We start from the raw sequence: 16,831 nt of genomic DNA on the forward strand, positions 1-16,831 counted from the left end.
TCATGAAAGACATGATGAGCGGTATTTCCATGGGCTGGCTCCAGCTGTATCCCGAAAAAATTAAAAGTTGCAAATATTTGCCAAACACCAAAGAAAATGTGCCCGTCGACTGTTGCGAGCGACTTGGGGCTGCAGTCTTACTCTATTCCAATTTTATAACCTATGAATTTTTTTATCAGGCCCAAGATCGTTAGGCAAGAGTAGAGTTTTCCAAAAGATTTTATAATCACAGAAAACTAATTAGTCTATATCAACAAGGTGAAGTTCAGTACACATATCATCAGTATTACCCGTTATCTCAGATGTTTCAAGATGAAAAGAAGTCGTTTACATCAGTAATTGCCTCAGTGACTCAGCAGTTCAGAGTACCTATATAAAGTACCTCAGAGACTGGTGAGCGATAAGTGCCCGTCGAAATGTTGGCAGCCATCTTCTTTGCAGCTTTGGTGGCTGTCGGCTCCACGCAATCGACAGATAACAAGTTCCCGGATGGCTTCTTTATGGGATGTGCAACGGCTTCCTACCAGATAGAGGGAGCATGGAACGAAGATGGTAAGTGCCCATTTTAGAAGCGTAAATCCAACTTCATTAGCACAGCAGTCTGAAAACTTTAACGAAATGAAATGCACTCGGTTACTCTTTAGTAAGAGAAAGTCCTTATTTCCGAGAAGTAGCTTGCACACAGATAAGACTTGATAAAGGCGGAATTTCTTTCCAGACGTCATCTGAAAATGAAAGAAAACTACCGTATTTTTACAACAAATATCGCAAAATAGGTAATGTATTCAATTTTAAGACTTGTCTGTGTTTTTAAACCATTTCAACATTATCTACCAAAAGGAAACCTGGGACTGAATTTCAGAGAAATTCTTATATTCAAGTAACCCTGAGACGACACGTTTTCTGCATAACCGATAATTTTTGCAGGAGCCGTAAGTGATTCACAGTTGATAATTCTTGGAGACGTTTCGGGCATGATAGGACATTTTGGCTGTCTAAAATTTCTGATTGTTAGTAACGGTTGTAAATAAATCAGAGCTGCTACAATTAACACACACTTACGTGACATGCAAGTGTACTTATGTGGCTGGGAAGGTCACCTAATGCCTGGCTCTTCTGGTTAGGGTGTGTCAAAAGAACTACAAACGAAACAGCAAGTGCTAGTAAACCTCTTCAAAGTCAAAAGCGAAATGTAATCACTTGCATAATCTGCAACACGGAAGTACCACCGGATTTCGGGGAACTGGTTGAATCTCTTCATTGCCATAACAGTGACGCAAAGATGTGTGGAAACAAATGTTAGATAAAAAAGTTATTTGTTTTATTTTGTTTCATTTGTAATTTTGATTGTGTGAACAGCAAAAATTTATACCTCGGAGGCTTTGAACAGCCTAGTACGTTCACCTCTTTAGGCAACTACATGCACAAAGAAAGTGACCAGTCAAATGTGGGAGTACCCTTACCCAGGCCCGCCCGGTTGGCCGTGCGGTCTAACGCACGGCTTTTCGGACGGGAAGGAGCCCCTGGTCCCCGGCACGAATCCACCCGGCGGATTCGTGTCGAGGTTCGGTAAACCGGCCAGTCTGTGGATGGTTTTTAGGCGGTTTTCCCTCTGCCTTGGCGAATGCGGACTGGTTTACCTAATTCCGCCTCAGTTACACTATGTCGGCGATTGCTGCGCAAACAAGTTCTCCACATACGCGACGCCGGCCGTGGTGGCCGTGCGGTTCTAGGCGCTACAGTCTGGAACCGAGCGACCGCTACTGTCGCAGGATCGAATCCTGCTTAGGGCATGGATGTGTGCCATGTCCTTAGGTTAGTTAGGTTTAATTAGTTCTAAGTTCTATGAACTGATGACCTCAGAAGTTAAGTCGCATAGTGCTCAGAGCCAATTGCACCATTTTCCACATACGCGTACACCAACATTACTCTACCACGCAAACATAGGGGCTACACTCGACTGGTGTGAGACGTTCCCTGGGGGGTCCACCGGGGGCCGAACCGCACAATAACCCTGGGTTCGGTGTGGGGCGGCGGAGGGCTGAAGTGGACTGCGATTGTCGTCGTGGGGTTGTGGACCACTGCGGCTGCGACGGGGACGGAGCCTCTCCGTCGTTTCTAGGTCCCCGGTTAACAAAAAATACAATACAATACCCTTACCCAGTTCTTCCCTGTGTTCTTCCTTACCTGAAATGACTGGGTCAAATTTGGTTGGTCACAAGCGCATCACAGACCTACAGCAACACTTCTAAAACGGAAACTTACATATACCTTTGCTATATTTCTTGACTAAGACGGTTGGGAAGCTCTGTTTGTGCAACTTAGCGATTCCAAACAGTTGTAATTTCTCAGATCCTCTAATCCTATCAAACGAATATTGTGACGTACCTAGACTGTGGTACGATCTACAATTCAGTTTCATGCTAGATCCAGTTTTCACATAATCTTTAACTGACCGATACTCGAACCCGGGTTTTCCGATTATCGTGAGCGGACACCTAAAACATTTTATTTATCTGCGCGCCTTCCGCGAACCGACCGCTCGCTGTAAGCTGGAAACCCGGTCTGGATTCCCTGTACGGTATAATTTCTATATGTCGCTATAGAGTAATAGATCTAAACACAAAACAGCTGATGTCAAGGAATTAACATTCAGGAAACTAATTTCCAAGTATTGCACACAGCTGTGTATCGTCAACAATGCCTGTTCATTCAGACATGCATGTTAGGTTTACAACCCTAGGCAGGAACGCGACGATAACAACGTTGGTTTGTCTTTCTCGTTGTCTCATCCTCAACGTTTCGGGTATTCAAGTAGTGGACTACGATATAAGAGTGTAGACAGAGAGCGTGCACGGATAGTCGAAATTGTTAAGGCTACCGATCACGATAAGCGGGCAATACTGTTTCGATGCCCAGTCTGACAAAAATTTAAGAAGGATACTGTTGTGTAGTAGATCTGTAATAAAAGCAGTTGATATTATCAAGGAATTCGCTTTAAGCGAATTAATTACGAAAAATATTTAATGAACGATCCGTGGAAGTCACGGATTAGTTAACTGCTTATGTTACGAAGGAGAAAACTGAAGTTGTGGCGCTGCCTTGGAAACGATGAAGAGTTTTAGAGTTTAAGGCTGGGTAAGTTGCCTGTCTCGTTTCAAATTCGGATTACATGAAGGTGTGTATCCAGAAATATGGCCTACATGGAAAGATGCCCTCTTAAACAGAAACTTTAGGTCCATGAAATCGTATAACAATTCTATCCGACTATGCCCACTAAGAACATTGAGTTTATGAATGTTTATTTAATATCTAATAGCCACAGTCCGCGCGTTTACGTTTGCATCGGAAAGTGAACCGATTTTGTGACATATTACGAGTTCCTTAACAAGGGCGGATTATGTAGTTTCACCAAGTGCTTTGGTAGTTAGGTTCTTGAATCTCTGTGTATTAATCCAATTTAATAGACACATTCCTGCCTTTCCGTCAGGGTCTACAGTAGAGTTGCGCAGCACATGCCGATAGTTTATCTGCATAGTTTAGTTTTCCTCTTGCTTTAGCATGGACAAGGACTGCACCTGTTGTGTGCGGATGCGAGCCGAGTAGGTGACACTTCGCTGTCAACTTCAGGCTGTGATGGCTTCGGTTATACAGCGGTGAGGCTGAAGTGGATGGGCACCACTGTTGTGGGTCGGCCGTGGGGATCCAACGGACGTCCAGCACGTCCGAGTCCTGCGATCGGTCCTCACCGGCGCCTGCCCAGTTACTGCTCGCGCTGAGGTTTACCTCTCACCTGTGGTCGAGTAGGAGGTCGCCCCGGGTCGTAGCAGACGGCGTAAGACTTTCCCAGACGGCCGCACGTAAGGCCTGCCCGGTTTGTCTGACAAACAGGTTCCAGGTTGCTGTCTGTGGCTGACACTGTCGCTGAGCCTGATGCTATCGCCTGTGCTGTTTCAGAGGAAACCTCTCAGCCTGCAAGGTCTGGATAGTCACAGAGGGTGGGATTATCGATAGTTGGGAGCTCCAACGTTAGGCGCGTTATGGGGCCACTTAGGGACATGGCTGAAAAGCAGGGAAAGAAAACAAACGTGCACTCCGCGTGCATACCGGGTGGAGTCATTCCAGATGTGGAACGGGTCCTCCCAGATCCCATGAAGAGCACAGAGTGCAGACAACTGCAGGTGGTTGCTCACGTCGGTACCAATGATGTGTGTCGCTTTGGATCAGAAGGGATTCTCTCTAGATTCGAGCGGCTAACAGAAGTGGTAAAGGATGCCAGTCTTTATTGCATGATGAAATCAGAGCTGACCATTTGCAGCATAGTTGACAGGAAGGATTGCGGACCTCTGGTACAGAGCCGAGTGCAGGGTCTGAATCAGAGGCTCAGACCGTGTAGGCTGCAGATTCCTCGCCTTGCGGCAAAGGGTGGTTGGCTTTCGGGTTCCGCTTCAAAAATGTAGATAGAAGTTCACTTGACACCTTCCTGAGAGACAATCTCCAATCCCTCCAAATTAATAATATAAGTGTACACCAGATGTGGCTTGAATTCAAAGAAGTAGTATTGGCAGCAATTGAGAGATTTATACCAAATAAATTAAAAAATGACAGAGCTGATCCTCCTTCGTACACAAAACGGGCAGAACACTGTTGCAGAAACAACGAAACAAACATGCCAAATTGAAACAGACGCTAAATCCCCAAGACTGGCGATCTTTTACACAAGCTCGAAATTTAGCGCAGACTTCAATGTGAGATGCTTATAACAGTTTCCACAACGAAACTTTGTCTCGAAACCTGGCAGAAAATCCAAAGAGATTCTGGTCGTATGTGAAATATGTTAGTGACAAGAAACAATCGATGCCTTCTCTGTGCGATGGCAATGGAGATACTAACGAAGACAGTGCTGCCAAAGCACAGTTACTAAACACACCAATCCGAAATGAATTCACAAAAGGAGACTAAGTGAATATTCCAGAATTTGAATCAAGAGCGCTGCCAACATAAGTAACGTAGAAATAAATATCCTGGGAGTAGTGTCCAAGCCGGCCGGAGTGGCCGTGCGGTTCTAGGCGCTACAGTCTGGAACCGAGCGACCACTACGGTCGCAGGCTCGAATCCTGACTCGGGCATGGATGTGTGTGATGTCCTCAGGTTAGTTAGGTTTAATTAATTCTAAGTTCTAGGCGACTGATGACCTCGGAAGTTAAGTCGCATAGTGCTCAGAGCCATTTGAACCAGCCAGTAGTGTCCAAATTAAATCACTTAATAAAAGCAAGTTTCCTGGTCCAGACTCTATACAAGTTAAGTTACTTTCAGAGCATGCTGATGCATTAGCTCCATACTTAACAATTATATACAACCGTTCGCTCTACGGAAGGTCCGTACCCAAAGACTGGTCAAGTTGTACAGGTCACACCAATTTTCAAGAAAGGTAGTAGGAGTAATCCACATAATTACAGGCCCATATCATTAACGTCGATATGCAGCAGGAATTTGGAACATATATTGTATTCGAACAGTATGAATAACCACGAAGGAAACGGTCTATTGACACACAGTCAACATGGGTTTACAAAATATCGTTCTTTATTCGCATGAAGTGTTGAGTGTAATTGACAAGGGATTTCAGATAGATTCCGTATTACTGGATTTATGGAAGGCTTTTGACACTGTACGGCACAAGCGGCTTGTAGTGAAATTGCGTGCTTATGGATTATGGTCTCATTTATGTGACTGGATTTGTGATTTCCTGTCAGAGAAGTCACAGCTCGTATTAATTGACAGAAAGTCATCGAGTAAAACAGAAGTGATTTCTAGCGTTCCCCAAGGTAAGGCCCTTTGCTGTTCCTTATCTATATAAACGATTTGGGAGACTATCTGAGTAGTCGTCTTAGGCTGTTTTACAGATGACGCTGTCGTTTATTGACTAATAAAGTCATCGGAAATCACAACAAATTGCATAACGACTTAGGAAACACATCTAAATGGTGCGAAAAAAGGCAGTTGATCCTAAATAACGACAAGTGTGAGGTCATCCACGGGAGCGCTAAGAGGAATTCGTTAAACTACGGTTACACGATAAATCAGTCAAATCCAAAGGCCGTAGATTCAACTAAATACGTAGAAATTACAATTACGAATAACTCAAATTGGAAGGAACACAGAAAATGGTATGGAGAAGGCTAACCAAAGACTGCCTTTTATTGGCAGGACATTTACAAAATGTAACAGATCTACTAATGACACTGCCTACATTACCCTTGTCCGTCCTATTTTAGAATACTGCTGCGTGGTGTAGGATCCTTACCAGACAGGAATGACGGAGTACATCGAAAAAGTTCAAAGAAGGGCAGTGCGTTTGGTATTACCGCGAAATATGCGAGAGAGTGTCACTGAAATGATACAGGATTTGGGCTGGACATTATTAAAAGAAAGGCGATTTTCGTTGCGATGGATTCCTTTCACGAAATCATAATCACCAAATTTCAGCTTCGAATGCGAAAATATTTTGTTGACACCTACTTACGATCATTACAAGACAAGCTTACTTTGCACAATGTATTAGTAAGGGACACAAAATGGAAACAATTTGATTATATTATACGTGACTTATTGAGGTGACAGCCTTTTTTTGGAAAACCGAGGGGTGACTTTCCTTCTGTCCTGTAAACTCCCGCAAAGATTGTAAACGCAGCGTACAGCTTACGGCGGTTATTTGATACACATACACAAGGTGGTTAGAAACAATCTGAAAAGCTCGTAAGGATGCTGCAGGGCAGTTTGTACTAACTGTTAAGAAGAAAATTCTATATGTTGCACACTTTCCAAGATAATTAGCATTGAAGTACGCCAATCAGGCCATTGCGTGCGTAAACAGAAGCGGACCGCCAGAGACGATGTCGCCAAATGTTTTTTCGTTTGGTGGCCTATAACTCAGCATGACATGGGACTTTAGTAAGAGATGACTGTAGTTAGAGATGACTGAAGTAAGGGTCGAACCCGAGCCAAAGACTGCTCGGCCTCGTGCACTATAATCTACGCTAATTGTATCTGGCGGGCCGCTTGAATTCAAGCACGCAATGGTCTGGTTCTCTACGCTCTAAGCTAATTATTTCGGAAATGGCGCAACGTATGCCTTCTGTTTCATAAGAATTACTTTTGAGCACCGCCTCCCCGCCTCCACCTTTACAAGCTTCTCAGGCTGTTTCTGACCACCCTCTATATTTGTGGCAAAGCTAGTGCAAGAAAGCTGCTCTGTCAGGATTGAGGTAGTACCGTGCCGGTTGCAATGAACAGCTCGACGATAAAACTGTGAAAATAGAATGTAAGACACAAGCTATAAAGAATTAGACTGAGAATATCTTAGTAAGGAAATGCGTAATTATATTTAAAGCACGAATGAAGCCACCACTAAACGCACAGCATAAGTGCATGAAACTTGTGGAACAAATAATCCCAGAATTTAAGCACAAAGAAATCAGTATACGCCTAGAGTTATTAAAAAATACTTGCTAAGCAGGGATGTGGTGAATACAAATTTTCTGATGTTTGGGAGAATAAGTATGAAGCTGATTGTTTACCGTGCTTCACAGATTACGCTTCTCACAAAGGCACGAAACATGTCTCAACGTAGGAAGTGGTCATTAAGGATCTATGAATACTGAAAATGTCGTCACCCCAAGCTCTGCAACGCAAATCAGAGAACAGTCCGCATCTATACAGCGATGTCTACGAATGCACGATAGTCTCTGACTTCAGTTCCACATAATTATTACTCAACTATCATCGTGTCTTACCAAGCTTGCATCTCATAAAATACGCTTGCTTTGTCCATTGAAATCCAAGCGTTCGCCACCAACCACGTGCCGTGTGACACTCTGATTGGGTTGCATGATTCGGCCCTCCATAGAGCACCTTACAAGCGTGCTACTAAGTGTAGTCAAAGATATTTATGCCTTGAAAGACAGATAGTCTGGTGCTGAATATTTCTATGCAAATAACAGGCGCGAGAAAATCGGCAGTGAAAGGTTTGAATTTTATGGGCACCTTTCAAGTGTTTGTCGAGGAAGCTGATTTCTCGTTACGGAAAAATGCATTCGCGTTTGTAGTATGTGGTGGAAGAGAATGTAATGCCCAAAAAATCGGAATAAATTTACCAAGAAACGAATCGCCAGAGCCTTCAGTCTAATTTGAATGAATTTTGTACCTTGCTTACAAACTTACGAGAAACTGAGTTTTTATGCTATAAGTGTCTCCATAGAAAATGTTTTGCATTGGAAAATTTCACTGAATGTCTTGTGTGCGAGACTATTCGTTCATAGTCGACTTTTCGTCTGCTCCAGAAATGCATACACAAAAGCTAACAGCGTCGAAGGTATAGATGGAGCAGCAGTTTCACGCTTATCTAAAACGAAGTGTGAAAGTAATGATGTCACATCATTCAGTTCTATCAGTGAGAGTTGTGGCTTGCTCCTTTAACCCACCCTACTGGGACACCTCGTGTGGGTGTTTCTGAGGTTAGGAAAGCCGAACTCTCAAACCGTCAGGAAACTGAAGGAATGGAGAAATGATGATACCTCGGTAAACCGAAGCCAATCATGTGTCCACGGAGTCAGTTCTCTTTCAGTTTACACTATCTGATCATGACTATCCCGACACGCCTTTGTAATGCGGAAGTAATCACTAGATGTGGCACCCGCCAGTAAAAAGAGGCTTGGGATACTGTACTTTCCGTAGACAAACAAAAACGGCAAAATGAGACGGTTAGAAGAGCTCACTGACTACCGAATGTGACCAGTCATTGGATGAAAACTGAGTAAAAGCCCGTCAGAGATATTTTAGTATTCTAAAGGTGCCATACCGATTGTTTGTTTTGTGATTGTGAAGTGGAATCGCGAACAAACAACTACATCTAAACCAAGAACAGAGACACCTCATTTCATGACGGACAGGCAAGATGAACGTTGTAAAAAAAAAAAGAAGTCGTTTGAAGCCAGACGAAGAAATCAAACGCATCTGTTGTCAGTGATAAGAGACGCTTGAGGTGGTGCAAAGAGGGACGTCTCTGGACAGCGGCTGATTGGATACAAATGATTGTGGGTGATGAATCACGCTTATATTCTGTCGCAGTCCGGTGGAAGAGTTTGGGTTGTCGAATGTCTGTAGAATGTTGTCTACCATCATGTGAAAGTGCCTATAGTGCAGCACGGAGGAGGTGGTGTTACCGTATGGCGATGATTTTAGTGGCCGCGGATGGTCCTCTTATTGCACTTAGGAAAGAACTAAATGCGGATGGGTATGAACACGTTTCACACCATTGTATCCTGCATACATAGAGGAACAGTGTGGGGACGATAACCGATTTTATCAGTATGACAGTGTATGTACCCTGTCTGAAGGCAGCGTCTTTGAGGCAAAGATCTGTGGTTAATAAGATCTCTGAAAAGCACTGGCCTGCACGGAGACCCGACCTGAGCCAGATGCAACACCTTTGAGATCAGGACCCTACAGACGTTCATATTGATAGTGTCAGCAGCAGGGTAAATTTCGTTATAAAGACGAAGGAAGAACACACCCAGTATTAATGTCCACTATTACTTGTCCGGACACCTTGCTCCATATTGCGTATTCGCTGATAACCAATCGACTACGAGCCCCCCCCCCCCCCCCCCCCATCATCCAGTGTCGCGTGGGGTAGCCGTGCGGTCTCAGGCGGCTTGTCACGTTTCGCCCGTCTCGCCCCGTCTCAGGTTCGAGTCCTCCCTCGGTCATGGGTATCTACGCTGTCGTTAGCATGACTTAGTTTGAGTTAGATTAAGTAGTGTGTTAGCTTAGGGACCGAGGACCTCATCAGTTTGGTCCCATAGTCCTTACCACAAATTTCCAATTAGTATCAGCCCAAGTATTGCTAATCGTAGAAGCTAACATTGTGTATGGTATTGATGGAGCAGCAGTTACACCCTCATCTGAAACAATGAGTGAAAGCTATGACGTCAAGTGATATTGCCAGTGTATTATCCATTGTAGTACTCGTACTTGGTATATACAACAGTAATAAAAGGTAGCTCGAAATTTGGTTTCAACACGTTAGTGTTTTAGAAGGCAAGGTTCTATTCGAGGTTCCTTCTTCCAATCTTTGAAGTGATTTACCCTGCCAGCTACAGGGGACACTACAGTTCAATGCGGACTCCGGAGCACGGTGCAAACCAAACTTTTCATAATAATAATATACAGAAGAATGGAAAAGAAAATTGAGGATGCGATAGATGACGATCAGTTTGACTTTAGGAAAGGTAAAAGCACGAGAGAGCCAATTCTGACGTTGCGGCTATTACCGGAAGAAAGACTAAAAGAAAAATCAAGACACGTTCATAGGATTTGTCGACCTGGAAAAAGCGTTCGACTATGTGAAATTGCGCAAGATTTTCGAAATTCTGAGAAAAATAGGGGTGAGTTATAGGAGAGACGGATCATATACAGTATGTACAAAAGCCAAGAGGGAACAATAAGAGTGGTCGACTAAGAACAAAGTGCTCGTATTACAAAGGGTGTAAGACAAGGACGTAGTATTTCGCCCCTACTGTTCTATCTGTACAACGAGGAAGCAATGATGGAAATAAAAAAAAAGGTTCAGGGTGGATTTAAAATTCAAGGTGAAACGATATCAGTTATACGATTCGCTGATGATATTCATATCCTGAGTGAAATTGAAGAAGAATTACATGATCTGCTGAATGGAATGAATAGTCTAATGATTACAGAGTAGGGATTGGTAGTGAATCGTAGAAAGGCGAAGGTAATGAGAAGTACTAGAAATGAGAACAGCGAGTAACATAACATCAGGATTGATGGTCACGAAGTAGATGAAGTTAAGGAATTCTGCTACCTAGGCAGTGAAATAACGATTGAGGAACTGAGTAAGGAGGACATCAAAAGCAGACTAGCAATGGCAAAAAGGGCATTCCTGACCAAGAGAAGTCTACTAATATCAAACATCGGCCTTAATTTGAGGAAGAAATTTCTGAGAATGTACGTCTGCAATACAGCGTTGTATGGTACTGAAACATGGGCTGTGGGAAAACCGGAACAGAAGAGAACCGAAGCATTTGAGATATGGTGCCACAGACGAATGTTGAAAATTAGGTGGACTGATAAGGTTAGCAATGAGGAGGTTCTGTGCAGAATCGGAGAGGAAAAAGAATACGTGGAAAACACAGATAAGGAGAAGGGACAGGATGAAAGGACATCTGTCAAGACATGAGGGAATGACTTCCATAGTACTAGAGGGAGCTGTAGAGGGCGGAAACTGTACAGGAAGACATAGATTGGAATACATCCGGAGGGCGTAGGTTGCAAGTGCCGCTCTGAGATGAAGAGGTTATCACGGGAGAGGAAATCGTGGCGGTCCGCAAGAATCCAGTGAGGAGACTGATGACCCCCCTCCCCCTCATAAAAAAAGTAAACACTGCCAGAAGTGAATGAAGTGATCAGTGGCGCAACATTATTTTTGGATCAACTGAGCGTCGAGAACGAGACACAAGGATGTTTTATCTGTCACGCCACTAATGAGACAGACAGCCATGCGATATCTTCTTTTTTTTTTTTAACGGATTACTCTTCCTTCAAACTTGATGGTATTTTCAACTGTTGCAATGACTATGTCTTGCATGTTGCCAATCTATGAGCCATGTTCGTCACAGATCCCCAGTATCGATTTTTTATAAACTTGGGTGGTGTTGGGTGTGATGAACAAAGAGTAACTTAATTTCTGCCGCACTTTTTGTGTGCTAAAAGTTACCTGGTGTTCATTCGAGATGTGCTCCTACCTTTTCTTGAGACTCTGCCCCTTGTTATCCTTAACAAGACGTCCTTTGGAAACAGTGATGCATCAGTGTTTGCTTCCTGTCCCCCACCCTCCCTTCCCCCCTACACGCCGGCGCCAGACTGAAGACATGACGATTGTGTCACTGTTTCTACATGACGCATTTATGCACATCACACTTCGTCGACCATTCAGAGTTTGCCAATACCCAAGAAGATCTGGCACGACCGTTAGTTCCCCTTCGACGTTAGGACATTCACAGCTCTGCCTCTCCAAAAATATTGAAACCTCTCTCGACGTCACAGCCATCCTCACCGACGATTATCATGGGTTACTCCAAACAGCAATTGATAGCTGAACACAATGTGCCGCCATTAATCAGCAATCCATGCTTCCCAGTAACGGCTTTATCCAAAACGATGCCGTTTGCGTTGCTGTGTTAACGGCAGCCTCTGCATGGTACGATGTATTCCTGGCTTGGCTGCTGCTAGTCTCCGACCAATGGTGCACGGTGATACAGAATGATGCAGCTAGTTCACTACTTGTTTTGGTTGTCAGGAGCAGTTGCAAAGAGGCTACGATGCACCTGGTGCCGCATGTCGATCCACTCTTCGGGTGGTCACATGCTTTGACGAGTATGCTTGTTCACATGTTCCCGCGCTGTCCAACATCGGAATACTGTTGAATCCATATGTCCGCAAATCTGTATAACTTGACCAGACGGCCAAATGGAGTCCCACGTGTAGTCCCCTTTCAAACTCTCTCAATTGCAGATAACTCTGTCTCACATTAGTATGCGGCATCTCCTAGTCCTTCACAGTGATTATTCAACAATTGACGCAACCTGTGTCGCTTATATACTCTACCAGACTTGTTAACTGCAGTAACACATGAACAACACTAATGCAGGTTGGTGGCCATCCTATCTGTCACAGAAAATTGCAGGTCCTATAATTTTAACACCAGCGGCTGGCGTGTACATTTATGAAATTACACTGACAGCCGACCATTTCATAAGACTGTGACTCATAGGTGACTAAAGTTTTGTGAAACTATTACCTTATCTACAGTATTATACTTATTTGAATCGCAGGTGGTCAAGAAGAAACAGGACTTGGATGTCTAGAGTGTGCAAATGTAGTTTACGAGAAGGTATGAAAAGGTATTTAAAAAACGACAACATAGTCAGGAATGGTGCTATCGGAAATGAATGAAACACATACAACGTAATAGAAAGTTAGAATAAAGTAAGAGAAGATAAAGAGAACATATACAGAGATCGCATGCTGAAAAATTACTTGTAAACGTAAAGAAATACAAACCACAAGAAAAGGACACATTGAAAAATGAAGAAAAGTTTGGGCACCGTAATAGGAAGTAATTGATCCAAATGTTGAAGAGAAGAAGAGGAATCAAAGAAAATGGTAAAGATATATGCCTTTCAGAAATAAAATGACTCAATGTCACTCTCATTTAATTCCGACCTTCTCATTATATTTAGCAGTTGTCTGATCAAGTGATCTTCCTATACATGTCATACAACCTCTGAATGTAAATAATCTCTCTTGTGACTTATAGCAATAATTTAATATGCTGCTTCTATTTCTCTTAGGCAAGGGAGAGAATATCTGGGACCACATGTTTCACGAGCATCCGGAATACGGAACAAACGGCGACAACGGGGATGTGGCCTGTGATTCTTACCATAAGTACAAGGAGGATGTGCAGATGCTGAAGGCTCTAAACGTGAGTAGACACTAGGGCATTTCACATATTCTTATCCTTGTTACATTTACATATATACTTCACAAGCCTCTTTATGGTGAGAAACGAAGCGTATCTCTGTTACCGCTATAATTTCCACTAATTTCTTTTCATTCAAGGATGGTTATTTGGAAGAACGAATGTCGGTAAATTTCGATGTTAGATCATTTCTGATTTTCCAGTCGTGGTCGGTTCGTGTTATGTTTGTGGAAGTAATACATGATCTGCTTTTTCTTGGAACTAACACTCTGGAATTCAAATTGTAAAACTCTCAGTTGCACGTAACCCACCTGTTGAAGCGCCTACCTCTCAAGTTGGATCTGCATCTGTATAACACTCTAGCTAACAGAGCCTAAAAAAAAAACGTGCCGTTATTCTTAGAATCATTGGTATCTCCTCTGTCAGTCAGAATTGGTAATTGACCCAGACTGTCTAGCGGTACTAACGTTCACACTCTGATTAATTATTGATACCTTCCCATTGTAATAGCTAGATGCAAGCTAAGTTAAGGATTATCCAAACGGGTATTATAGCGCCGATATGGTACACGAAATACGAAGTTGATATGGACGAAAGGTCAGGAGGTACTTGTTTTTGGAGGATGCGGTAGTATTTAGAATAGTCTCAATGCTGGAAAGTGTATCGGAATTCAGGAAGTTCTATACAACATTAACTCTTGGTGCAGGGGCTGCAATTGACCCTCTCCGTAAGCAAATATAACTTGTTAAATATACTTGTATGCATATGTGAAAGAGGAGACAGTGTTCACGACCCACACCTACACCAAATAACGTCGAAATTAATTCGCTATTTCAAATTCCTTGTCATAATGTGTAATAAATAAGATGTACTACCAGCTAGTGACATACAAAACTTTTTGTTGGACCCGTATTTGCACACAGTTCGTATCAAAGCTCACTGAAATGTAACTCGTTTTAATAAGTGCCTGCAATATAATTCTAATTATATTCTTTGTAAAAATAAATCCATGAATAGGTTACAGTGAAGTACTGTGTCTAATTATTCTATATACTCAATTCTAACATACCTTAAAACTGGTATTTCAAAATATGATTGCATGAATTAATACAGCGCACATCACAATTACAATTACGTTGCAAAAAATGGGATGTTGCAAACGTATACACTGACAGATTACAGAGTGATGAAATATCGGGAATAAATTTGTGTAGGCAACATATTAACATTGCAAGATGACAGGCGTATGTAAGCACAAGATAAGGCATTACAAACGCGAAATTTTAATACATAGAAAGCCGGTGTAAGCGCCAGAACGTAGGATGCAAGCATGCAAACGTGCATGCATCGTGTGGCACAGGTGCCGGAGTTAGGTTTGTGGGACAGAGTTCCTTGCCTGTGGCACTTGGTCGTTCAGTACAAGGACGGTTAATGCTGTTTGAGGATGATGCTGGATTTGGCGTCCGATGATAATCTATATATGCTAGATTGGAGACAGATCTGGTGATCGAGTAGGCCAAGGAAACATGTCAACACTCTGTAGAACATGTTGGGCTACAACAGCTACATTTGGACGTCCGTTATCCAGATGGCAAGCACCCCCTGGAATGCCATTCATGAATGGCAGCACAACCGGTCGAATTAACAGATTGACGTATAAATTTGCATTGAGTGGGCTTTGGAATGCCACGAGAAGGCTCCTGCTGTCATACGAAATCGCACCCCAGACGATAACTCCAGTTGTAGGTTCATTTGGTCGCAGACCCTCAACTGGTCTCCTTGTAACCAACACACTGCCATCAGCTGAGATCGAGACAGAACCAGCTTTCATCAGAAAACAAAACAGAGCTCCGCCCAGCCCTCCACTGACCTCTCACTCGACACCACTGAAGTAGCAAATGTCGGCGGCTTATGTGGAATGCACGCTACAGGGCGTCTGGCTCGCAGCTGTCCTTGAACTAATCTATTTGTAACAGTTCGTTGTTTCACTGTAGTGCCACCTGCTGCCCAGATTGCTGCTGAATATGCAGTGCAACCCGCTTAAGGCAAACGCCGAACACGTTCTCTTCTCTCTCGGCAGGGGCACGTGGTCATCAGGAGCCGGTCTTCTTGCGACCGTAAATTCCCCTGATCACCGATGCCATCAAACATGTACAGTACACGCTTTTCTGTCAAGGCTTTCTTCAATATTGCAGTAGAAATGTTCAGCTTCTCGTAGCCCTATTACACGACACCATTCAGACACAACGAGGTACTGACAATGGCGTCTTTGTCACCTTAATCTCAATCTTGAATGACATCAATTCTGCAAATCCAATCTCAAAGGTAACTAACGCTCACGATCGTTACAGCTTGCATTTAAAGCAAACGTGATTCCTATTCTCATTGTGGCACTAGTAGCGCCACTGTTATGCGACTAGTCCGACATTTGAACAGACAGCATCTTTCAGATGTAGGAACATGCCTAGAAACTTTCGTTCATGTCGCACAACTCTTTCCTGGTGTTGCGATATTTTTCTGTCATCATATGTGTGAGGTGAAGCAGAACATATGCTACCATATGCAGCTCAGCAAGTGGTTTCGTAAGAGTGAGCTATATGGCCATATCTCCTTAACAAGAGTGAAAATCTGCATATGATAAATAAGTTTGATTTTTGAAAATGCGTACATTGATAAACTAACACACAAACACATGAGACAAAGAATTCTGTAGAAGAACAACAGCTCACAGATGCTGCTTTGCTAGATTGTAAACCAACTTGAAAGGAACATGGATACTGACGACAGTGTACACCCATTTATTATATCCAGTACAGCAAAAGACACTGTATGTACATGCGTGAAGCACATTGTAAAGGTATCTGACATTAATACCTGAAAGCTGACTCCAAAAACGATCATTTGTTTAGGCAGATCCTTTGTGATACTTTCAGAGTTAGCTTCCACACAACAATCACAATGGAAACTATCTGCCAGTATTTTCTGGAATAATTTCTAGTATGGTTCAGTGTAATTTCGTATATGAACAAAGATGCTAAAACATTCTACAGGATACATATGCTTTTGGATGAGGTCAGCCTTTAGCAAAACACAGTTTTGTTTTTTATCCCAAACACGTTTCACTGCAGTTGCAGAATCATCAGTGGGCTTTTATTTTATGGCTGACAAACGTAAAGAACGTTGTTCACTGTTTTTGTACATGTAAACATTAGTTTTGAAAATCGTTATTACATACTTTTCAAGAATACAAAAAAATTATGCATTCGT

General features: G+C 42.9%; 1 protein-coding gene across 1 annotated transcript in view; it reads left to right on the top strand.

Annotated features, from left to right (window-relative positions):
- The first annotated feature begins 416 nt into the window (after positions 1–416).
- Positions 417–16,831, top strand: part of LOC126094915 (myrosinase 1-like) — an 83,652-nt gene continuing 67,237 nt past the window's right edge. The window contains exons 1-2 of the mRNA XM_049909559.1: positions 417–552; positions 13,434–13,567. Of these exons, the coding sequence (XP_049765516.1) occupies positions 417–552; positions 13,434–13,567 (270 nt within the window). The remainder of the gene's footprint in view (positions 553–13,433; positions 13,568–16,831) is intronic.

This window comes from Schistocerca cancellata, chromosome 8 (genome assembly GCF_023864275.1).
Source record: "Schistocerca cancellata isolate TAMUIC-IGC-003103 chromosome 8, iqSchCanc2.1, whole genome shotgun sequence".
Taxonomy (NCBI): domain Eukaryota; kingdom Metazoa; phylum Arthropoda; class Insecta; order Orthoptera; family Acrididae; genus Schistocerca; species Schistocerca cancellata.